Source organism: Rhinopithecus roxellana, chromosome 4, assembly GCF_007565055.1.
Source record: "Rhinopithecus roxellana isolate Shanxi Qingling chromosome 4, ASM756505v1, whole genome shotgun sequence".
Taxonomy (NCBI): domain Eukaryota; kingdom Metazoa; phylum Chordata; class Mammalia; order Primates; family Cercopithecidae; genus Rhinopithecus; species Rhinopithecus roxellana.
Genome location: NC_044552.1, coordinates 130,690,986 through 130,702,176, shown reverse-complemented (window position 1 = coordinate 130,702,176; position 11,191 = coordinate 130,690,986). Strand labels below are relative to the sequence as shown.

The 11,191-nt window shown below is 40.0% G+C and overlaps 1 protein-coding gene across 1 annotated transcript in view; it reads right to left on the bottom strand.

Annotated features, from left to right (window-relative positions):
• Positions 1 to 4,028: 4,028 nt before the first annotated feature.
• ARFGEF3 (ARFGEF family member 3) overlaps positions 4,029 to 11,191 on the bottom strand; it is a 193,345-nt gene continuing 186,182 nt past the window's right edge. The window contains 2 exon segments of the mRNA XM_010379500.2: positions 4,029 to 7,662; positions 8,760 to 9,981. Coding sequence (XP_010377802.1) covers positions 7,471 to 7,662; positions 8,760 to 9,981 — 1,414 coding nt within the window. The 3' untranslated portion in view covers positions 4,029 to 7,470.

Genomic DNA, 11,191 nt, shown 5'->3' with positions numbered 1-11,191 from the left:
CTTAGCATGATTAGGGCAATAAACATCTTATTCCTATCTCCCCCATTCCCCCAACACAAACTAAGAAACAAAAATAACCTTTCCCTCTAGGCACCTCCTCCTGTCCCATCATGCCACACCTGGATATTCTATCACATTGTTTCAACTGAAGTGAAACCCAGCTTATCAAAAGCAGTCATCTTTGTTCAGCTTTGCCTATTTTATGGGAAATCAATTTTTATTAGAGAGAAGCACTCCCAACAAGAACCAGATGAAAGAAATGCAGGACAAAGCAGCTTGCACATAATCCGGAGGTAGCCAGGGATGCTCACTGGGGCTGGCATTGTCAGGGCCCGAGTCTCCCTAACTTTAGGAAAAAACATAATCTTTTATACATTAGTTCAACAGATTGGCTTTCGGATTCCCTCCTCTCCTTTTTGGCACCGGTTGGTAAAACAAAAATAAATTACTCTTAGAGATTGACTTTTGAAATTTAATTTTAAAATTAGTGTTACTAAAAGAACTAAATGCACACATACTTTCCAAAAATTATGGGAAACTAAAGTAAAAAAAAAAAAAAAAAAAAAACTCTTCAATTATTTCCATCCACAGAGCCAAAAACTCTGTGGATTGTCTCCTTGATGTCATTAACATTCTGATATGCTTTCTGATCTCACTAATTCTAGTAAATATAATCATTTCCTTCCATTCCTACAATAGTCTAAATTAATTTAAACGAAGTCAGTATATTAAGCAGAAGTCTGTAGAGAAACCTCATTGAATCAATAAGCATTATGTGTAATTAATACAGTTTATAAATAGGTGATGATTGTTAAGTTACTTGTTTTTTTCTTAAATCATTCTCTGTATGGTCCTTAATTTTTTTTAATGGTAAAAGAATTTCCAAAGCTAATTAATTAAATAAGAGATAAACTAAGGCCCCCTCTATATGAGTTAACATGATTTCACTGAATTCCCAAAGCACACTGATTATTTTCATATTTTTCCCGTTATTTGGAAGATGAAACAATATGGTCTCCACCATGTAGATATGTGCACAAACACAACATATTTACTGAAAAGTCAAACAGGCACACCTACTGCTTAAAAGGGAATTGGTTCATGTTGCAAATTTCCATGAAGCCTTTGGGTAGACTCTTTACAGATATATATGAAGTTAAAATGTTAATTTATGCCAGACAGTTAGATGAAAAATGAAGGTACAACAAGTAGTCTCATCTCATCTCAAAGGGCTAATATTTTGGTGGCCAATGAGAGATGTAAAACGACTGGCAAGCAAGCAACTATTAAAAAATCTGTAAGCCAGGAGCCAAGGCTGTAAAGGAGCCTACATGGAAACATCTCATTAAAACCATATGGACGGAAGAAATTCAAACACTACACACTTAAATTTAAAATCACCTTCAGTACAAGTCAAAGGGTCAACATGATACAAATGATCATCCATAGAATCAATGTTTCTAAATACAAAGACGAGAAGCTTAGATTTATCTCACTGTTCCATAGAACTTATACATTCATTGTCTTCTAGCTTGTAAAAACCAATTGTTGGTATAACAAAACTGGAAACTGGGAAGATTGAGCAAGACTGCTGTATAGAATCCAATCCCAAGTTGTCTGCCCAAGGATAGATTCAGTTTTTCTCTAGCGTTTGATAAGTCAGGTTGATCTTAAAGGTAGTAGTTGGAAACTTTTTCAAGGCAGTGGTTCTCAAAGCATAGTTCCCAAAACAGCAGTATTGGCCTCACCTATAAACTTGTTAGAAATGCAAATTTCCTGATTTACTTAACTGGAAACTCTGAGCATGAGCCCAGCAATCTGTGTCTTAACAGACCCTCCAGGTGATACTGATGTGTACTAAAGTCTGAGAACCACTGTTCTAAAGACGAAAGATAATGGACAACCACTGGTTAAACCTTCAGGATAGGAATTAACAGTAGAAACAGTTTTCGGTGGTTGAAAAGGGTGGAAGGACCATAATTAGATGGAATTCACCAGCAGTGGAGTGCCATTTTGTCACCAAAGTGGTCAGCCACTCTCTCCTCCCTGGTACCCCTTTGTAGTATTGTACAAAGATACAGAGAAAAGGTTTTGTATGGTGCTAGTGGTGTGGTAGTGGTTTCTCTTCAATGATGGAGTGGTACCACAATTTATAAAGAAACTGATGATCTCAGGAGATATTTTTGGTCTGTCTTCCCTGAAATAAGAATTGTGTTTTGGAAATCTAAAGGGTGTTCTGTTCCAAAATCTTAAGTTATTATTTCCACATCAAATAGCAAACACTACAATATAGCCAGAGAAAGAGGATCTTTCAAACAAAAAAGGTATGTTTTCTAGATTGCTCCACTACTAAATGAGAACTTTTTTTTTGAGGAGGCATAATTATAAATCAAGTTCTTGACCAATTTTACAAATCTTTCCCAGTAACAAGCTCATATTTCCAATAAAAAGTGCTCTTTTGCTTTCCTAAGGCCACACTAAATCTCCCTGGGGTCACCTAAGTGGTGCCCAAGCATATTGAAGTTTTGTCATCTGCTTACTGCAAGACTCTGGATTTTCCTTCTGCCTGTTTCCTTGTCTGTAAAACAAGTGGAAATGTGTAGATGTTATGGCACATGGTTACTAAGGATGTCGACCTGATGCCCTTAGCACCTGGTTCTTCAAGCAATCTTGTCTAACCAGCTGCTTCCTCTTCAGAGAATGTACATTTTGAAAAGTGGTTATCCATTATTTTGCATATTCCCAAACTTTGTGCTACAAATTTAGTACCATGTATTTCCCAGAGAAGCAAGTAAAGAGGCACTGTTGGCTACAGGGCACTTTATTCTGAGTTGATTAAATGATATTTGAAAAAGGTTTACAAATTGTGCATGCCATTCTAGAGACACAGGCTGCCATGTACTTCTGTGTTAACAGCTGGCCATGAATAGTATTATTCCATCATTTCCGCCTAATTCAGTGAGTTTTCTAAAGTAACACTGAATGTCTGCTTGAAGATTAAAGTTTAGATTTTGGCTTTATTTTCAAACACTTGAAATGTGTTACATATGATTTTTTTATGTATAAACACGATTCATTTTCTTTTTTCAACTTTTATTTTTAAAAACCTCCATAACATCCCAGACAGATCTGAGATGTCAAATAGTCTCATTTTAATGGCCTCATTCCTTGAAACTTTTTCTCATACTACAGTGCTTACTCTGTGGACTTACAGCATGTTGTCAGAGAGAGTATGGCCTTTGAATTCAGAAACACCTTTTGCAACCAACTTTGCCTTTTGCTTGTTATCTTGGGCAAGTTTCTGAACCTCTCTGGGTCTGTGTTCTCATCTGAAAAAATGAGGAACACAATACTTGTCTCACAAGGTTGTTGTGAGGACTATGTGTGATAATACAGGTAAAGGTTTGCAATCACAGTGACATTCACCACCCTCTTCCTCCCTGCTATTTGTAACCTCTTGTTATTACTATCAGCTCTACACAGAGGTCTTCATTCTGTTTAGTTTGATGGGACTGATACTAATGAATTTTCCTTTCTGAGAAAGAAAATGTTCCTGTATAAGCAGTATTGTGATGAATTTGGTAAAGTCAAGGATATCTATTATATAACTGCATTACCTTCTCACAGCGAAGGCTATTGTAAAACAACAAGGACGAAAAGCCTAATGATCATTGTACCAATATGTTTCAATTTCAAGGAACTTTTGAATTATATTAACATTTTTGTCATGTTTGATTTAAAATTTTTATTTTTATTTACTTTTTTGAGAAGAAGTCTCACTTTGTCACCCAGGCTGGAGTGCAATCTTGGTTCACTGCAACCCCCACCTCCCAGGTTCAAGCAATTCTCCTGCCTCAGCCTCCCGAGTAGCTGGGATTACAGGCGGCTGCCACCATGCCCGGCTAATTTTGTATTTTTAGTAGAGACAGGGTTTCACCATGTTGGCCAGGTCTCAAACTCCTGACCTCAAGAGATCTACCTGCCTCAGCCTCCCAAAGTGCTTGGGATTACAGGCATGAGCCACCATGCCTGATTTAAAGTATTTTAATGAGAGCTGTTAAGTACGTTAGCATCTGTCTGGGTTCTTATTGGTCAGTCATTACATAGACCCCAAATAATAAAGGTGTTCTAGTTTTATATCTATGGTAAGGGCTGGAAAATTATCATAAGAGGAGAGAAGATGGTGTAAAAAGGCAGTCTATTTTTAAAATATGATCAGGAGACACAAGAGCTAGGTGAGATGCTATGGACAGTGCATGAGGTTCAATTGTGAAAACCGATGTCCTCACTAATGACAGAGAGAACTCTGTCCCTCCATACACTTGGCTGGGCCATCATCAGTCCCAGGTCTCTTATACTTGGAGTTTTCCAGATGTTTGTTTCATGAAGCACACTTTACCAAAATTTAAGAAAAGAAGAGAAAGATCTCAACTTTAGGGTAATAAACTTTTGGCTATAAATACAGGCAACTAAAAACAATGTATAAACTCTCATTCTGCTTAGGTTTGTAAATACATGCTAATAACTGTTCTTCACTTTAAAAGGTTGCTTTGAATTTTGTCTTACTGTTGCTGCAAAAAAGACTGTGAGGAGAGAAACACCTGACACTTTCAGAGACTGGGAGGGATTGAAACAAGTTTGGGGGTGGGCAGCTGAGTCACAGGAACAGGGCAAGAGACTGAGCTGGGCAGTCTGGGAAAGTGCCACTCCCCTCTCAGTGTTCTTCATCTCCTCCCTTGCTTCTCCACCTGCTGGGAAGAATCACCTGAAGGCCTACTCATTAGAGACTACTTTGCATCAAGCTGCAAATACCTCTGAGAAGTACTGCTGTCACTCAGTGATGTTTCTGGTTGAAATCTGATGTCAGTGTGGATGTTCGGTAACTCCAGCGCAGAGTATGTTAGGACTGGGTTATAGAGAAGACAATGGGAAGGTACCAAAACACTCTCAAAAATTATAGATCAAGAGCTCTGTACACCTTCTCATCCTTTTATTCTTGGGACCCATAGTCAGGCTAGAACAAGAACAGTGTTCGGACACAGTATAGGGTAAACTTATGTTCAAGAATTTTGGATCCCATAATAGAGCATCAGGGAGAATGCTGATTTCCAAATAACTAACATACTTTGGGACACAGTATTCACAATTATTATTTTTTTAGATGGAGTTTCACTCTTGTTGCCCAGGCTGGAGTGCAATGGCACAATCTTGGCTCACTGCAACCTCCGCCTCCTGGGTTCAAGCAATTCTCCTGTCTCAGCCTCCTAAGTAGCTGGGATTACAGGTGCATGCTACCACTCCTAGCTAATTTTTGCATATTTGGTAGAGACGAGGTTTCACCATGTTGTCCAGGCTGGTCTCAAACTCCTGATCGCACGTGATCCGCCCACCTCGGCCTCCCAAACTGCTGGGATTACAGGTGTGAGCTACTGCGCCCAGCCGGTATTCACAAATTGAGACAGCTTCCTTTGAATTTTTCTACTTTATGAAAAGTTGCTATGTATAAATACTGTAATTCTGGCCTCTGCTTTACTGAAGCCATTTCCCCCAGTAAACTGTGCAGTACTCACAGGTTCCCAAAGAAGAACTGAACCTCAGGTAAGCTATAAAAAGAAACAAAGCAACTGTGGTGTTACTTCTGTTGGAAAATTAAAAAAAAAAAGCAGTTATCCAACTTTCAATTCCATTTATAAAGTATAAAAATTCAAAAGTATGCAACATAGTTCATTGATATCCCAACGATTCATTGCCTTTTAAGATCAAATAGCTGATTACCTGTTTCTAAACTTGAATTATTGTCTAGTGAGTGAAAAATGAAGGCAAAGAGAGTGTTTTGTGGAACTGGCAAGAAAATGGATTCTGTGGTGATCTCTAGATGGCACACAGAATGATAAGGGTCTTTCTTTCGGATCACCTGAAGAAGTCAGAACACTGCCTTCCTCTTAACCTCTAAGTGAGTTCCATGTTTCTCAAGGAGGGCAAAGTTTACAAACACCCTTTTAAATCCGTGTTTCAAGACTGCAGAATTTATGTCTTATATTTAAAGGGTGACTTATTCATTATGAATAGAGCTGAGAGATTATAATGTATGCCTTAACAACTAAATCTGCTCTGTAGAATGTGTGTAAGTTTGAGGAGTTTTCAATCATTAGGATAATGTAAAAATACTGTGAATAATAAGATAAAGCTTTCAAATGTATTTTCTAGTAATACTTGGAAATATCCACCTGAAATATTGGTCTGAATGAAAAGACATCAAATGTAGGGTAACTTTACTTGCTAGATAGGAGAAATATTTTAAACAGACAACATTTTCTAAATTTCAGTGTCTTTCTCCATTGCTTTCATTTTATGAGACTAGCGCTTGTGTAACTGACACCATAATTTTGCAAGATTGTTGTGTTATATTTTAAGATTGAAAATGATTTCATCATAATCCATCCCTACCCCACACTCCCTGCTCCCTTCCCTGAGTCCCTTTCCTCCAAGCATGTTGATATAAAATGAGTTGCGTTTTACTGTTCTGTTGTCTTAAAAACCAAATGTTATACCTTATGTTCAGATAATTGTGGGGCATAGAAATGTAAGTGCAACAAAAGACTAAGGCACCATTTTTTCTTTCCTTTCCTTGTTTGCCTTGGGGACAGAAGCAAACACCACGAGAACAGCCAGGGTGGCCGGTCGGTCTCATGTCTCTCGACGATCTATGTATCAGCCACTTTCACTGGGTACTCTGTGTCACAGGCTGACAAGCCACAGACCTCAAAACCTGCTAGGAAAGAACTTTCTTCTTTTAGACATACAGAAATCATACAGAAATAAAGGCACAACAGTACCTTATATGGGGAAATTGGTGAATAGCTGAAAATCTTATTTAGGAATAATTTTGAAGTGTTCTGGATTATTTTACAACAGAAGTCACCTCTTTCTTGATTATGACACCCAAGAATATGTCTTTATAGTTGTCTTCTTCCCAGTCAAACCCATAATCATAAATCTTCCTCCAATTAATAATCCCTGGTACTATATGTCTGAGTGTTTACATATCAGCTTGATTTACCAGCAGATATTGCCTTAGGAATTATATTTATTTTTAAGATGACAGATCAATATAGTGTTTTCAAATGAGTAACCCTTGAAAATGACCCATTTGGGGACAACACTGTAAGCAAAAGCACTGGGAAATATACCTCAAGAGTTAGAAACATATCAAGGATTATAGATTCTTTTATAATAATGTGCAAAATCAGAATATCGTTTGTGTCATCTAGATACAAACCTTAGCATGGCCCCAATGCTGATCAGTGGTTGGAAAGGCTTTTTACATTAGGAAACATTGTTCTCTGAGACACTAGTTTAAGTGGGGCTGGTGGTGGGGAAAACGCAACAGCTGGATTGGCAGGCAGACTCTAACCCTCACTACTGCTGTTTGGTGGCGGAGTGGAATAGGAGTCTGCTACACAATGATGTCTACACAATGATGTCATAGACACGGCCCACCCTACCCAGCCACTCCCTCACAGCCTGGCGAACTCTGATGTCAGTCACGTGACAGGTCAGCTGACTGATGCACGGGAACACTGCGGGCTGGAGGGCCGTAAAGGTCTGGTCTGGGAGAATCTGAATCTGATTGAGAACTGTTAGCACCATGTTGGTCCATGCCTAAGAGAAAGGATTTAAGAAAATTAGTGGCTTTCCCCCCTAGTTTTATTTGAACACTTGAGAGTGGCCCTGCCAATGTGGAAATGGTTTTTTTTTTTCAGGTTGTAGTTGCAATAAATTCGTTTTCATTCATTTAATATGCCTATAATAAATTGTAGGCATATTAATTTATTATGCCTACATCATAGTTTCACATCCATAAAGATGGGCAGAGATTCGCCTTATTTTCAGCTTTCACAAACTACTAAACTCTTACTCCTTAGATTAAAAAAAAACAAAAGCAAATATATAAAACCTCCCTTGCCTTCTCACAATGAGATCTCCATAGGCCATTCATCTCAAACTCATTTTTTGATGCACCATAGAATTACACTCAAAGCGCCCCTGAAGACTGAGAATTTTTATGTGCACAGGATGGGCTAGAAAAAGTTGAGATGAAAAGAATTTGAAAAAAATTAATTGGCATAACCACACAATATTTGCTTTTTTCGTTTGTATAATGCTTCATAACTACAGAATTTCTTCAGTGCCATTTTTGAATGACACACTAAGAACTCAATGCCAGTTAAAGCTTCCTTTTTTTAAGACAGGGTCTCTCTATGTCATCCAAGCTGGTGTGCAGTGGCACCATCTCAGCTCACTGCAACCTCTGTCTCCTGGGATCACGCAATCCTCCTGGCTCAGCCTCCCAAGTAGCTGGGATTACGGGCATGTGCCACCTTTCCCAGCTAATTTTTGTATTTCTTTTTTTGTAGAGATGGGTTTTACCTTGTTGTCCAGGCTGGTCTTGAAAAAGCTTACATTTTATAAGCTTTAGCCTCATCTTATTTATACAGCTGAGTTCCTAATTCTCAATAATACATATTACAATGGAAAAAAACAACCTGAGAGTAAAATTCCAGCTTCATAATGATATACTGATACTGGGAAATCCTGCACTTAGGCTCGGGCAGTCCTCTGACTTTGGAGGGAAATTGGTTCGTACTCCCTACCTGTTTCTATAAATCTTAGCCTGTGTGCGCCCGCTCTGCAAGGGGGGCCCATCCAGTACTGGAAACCCAGCTTCCCGCCCACCTCCTCTGGCCGCAGGGGTGTACCTGGATCTGTGCTTCTGCGTCTCTCACCGAGACACTAAGGGAGCTGCCGGTGGAGCCTGAGCGGGGCCTCTTGTCCTGTCGCAGCAGCTCGGGGCCTGCGCTGAAGGAATGCCGCATTTGCCCTTGGTCCATCAAGTGCTGGGGACGCTGAAGCAGTGGGGAGTCCTGGCCCCTGGGACCCAGTGGCTCTCCTTTCTTCTCCACTTTGACCTCTTTGGGGAACGCGGCCAGGTTGTGCTGCTGTTTCCTCTTTTTGTATTCGGTCATCAACTTTGAAATGGTCTTGTCGGCCGCCATGGTGTAGATTTTGTTGCCTGCATTCTCCCACCATTCCTTCTTCCGGCTGGGATCCTTCTTCTCTACTTTGGGGCTGGGGGGCAGCAGCAGCAGGTCCCCACCAGCGGTCTTCAGGCTCAGGGACTCGCCCGTGTGCTCCCGGGACTGGCTTCTGTCGTCCTCGGAAGGGGTTTCTTTCCCAGAGAAGCCCCCCGTGGATGGGGTGGATGACTCGGACTGGAAGGAGGGCAGGATGAAGAATGGGTCGCCCTTGAAGATGGGAGGCTCCTCCAAACAGTTCTCCAAGTCCAAGTGCATCTGGATGTAGTTGTTGCACAGTTCCATGCACAGCTTGTGCAGCCTCTTGACCAGCCACACCCAATCTGCGTTGCTGACAGGCTGGACGCTGAGCAAGGGCATCCGTGCCCGCCACTGTCTCTTCTCCTTGCCTCTCGGGGGGCTGACCTGGGCGGTTTCCTCAAAGATGTCTTCATCCTCAGATGAACACTGCTGGGAAGAATCTGTGCTTCTCTCGTCGTCCTCAAACAGGACCTTCTTCACTTGCTCGGCCGTGATGGTTTCTTGATTGGTGAGAACAGCACACACCAGGGCGTGGAAATAAATGTTAAAGCTCATCGCAGACTGACGGTAGAGGTTGGCGGCTCCCCCGATGCCAGACACTTTCTTCAGCAGGCACTTCAGCCCGGGGCTGGTGTCAAACTCCCTGGCAGTCCTATAAGAGTCCAGCAGCAGGTCGAATATGACTGCCAAGTTCTGCATGGAGATGTATCTGAGGAAGCCAGCCAGCTTGGCTTCTGGCACTTGCATCGTCTTTTCCTCTCCAGGAGAGGGGCCTTTGACAAACTCTTCTAACAAGATGTCATATAAGTTCTGGAGTAACACCTGATGAGACAGCAGGCTCACCACAATTTCCCTGAAAGACACGCTTCAAGTGAAAAGAGAGGGAATGATTAATGGTTTTCTGCCCTACATCTGGTATTTCAAAGCAATATAGACGTTACCCATTTCAGAATGATATATGCAAATTTACAAACTAAACTACCTCTACTCAAATGTCTTCCGTGAAAAAAGGCATACTTTTTGGGCATTACATGTTAACCATTTTAATCACAACTAGTGGAATTCTTGACACTTTAAAAAATTCCCAAAGCTATAGAATATAAGTTATGATGCCAAATTAACAGTTAACATGAAGTTACATTTGTGAAAAGATGTCACAGTTGAAGGGGGCTGGGAGGTCTTTTTGCCCTTGGGAACACAGAATACATTTTGGGTTTTCCTACGACCCATCACATGAGGTCAGGTGTGGAATTTTCCATTTGTGGTGTCTTGCTGGCACTCAAAAAGTTGAGGTTAGGGATGCTCAACCTGTCCTATGTTTGCCAAATTTTTAAATTCACCAGTGTGGTTCAATGTGGTTTTGGTTTACAGTTTCATTTCTTTTCACTGCTCTTAGAATTTTATGAAAATAGTTGAGGCCATTATACAGCCAATTAATATCCCAAACTGGATAATTATAAAATTATGACAACTGTTATTAATTTCAAAGGTCTAGCCATCATGTTAATAACATTTTGCTTTATGTCTCACTATGACTTTGAATGTAAAAATTTGTGTAAGTAGGAAAAGTGCTTTTCTAACAGCAGAAAATGACAAATCCTGCATAAATCTCAGTGTCAACTTTGCCCTTTGTCTAGTCCTCACTGAGGGAAAACACATTACTCTCAAGATGAAATGAGTAACAAAGGACTGTCACTCAAAAACAGTAACCTTTTTAAAATAAATCACTTTCACGTTTTTGTGGTAAAATAATACATAAAAGTTACTATTTTAATTTTTTGTGTATACAATTCAGTGATATTAAGTATATTCATAATGTTGTATAACCACTACTGCTATCTATTGCTAAAACTTTTTCATCATTTCTAACAGAAACTTTGTACCCATTAAACAAGTCTCCATTTCCTCAGCCTCAGTTCCTACTTAAGCTACCAGTAAACCCGAACACGCGTTCTTTTGAAAAAGAGGGCTCCAAAAGCTTATACCAACTTGGTCCAAAAGCTATCAGTTTGTTCTAATGTTTTCTGTCCATACTATAAGGATGTGAACTAAAAAGGGAAATTTTTTAGTCATCA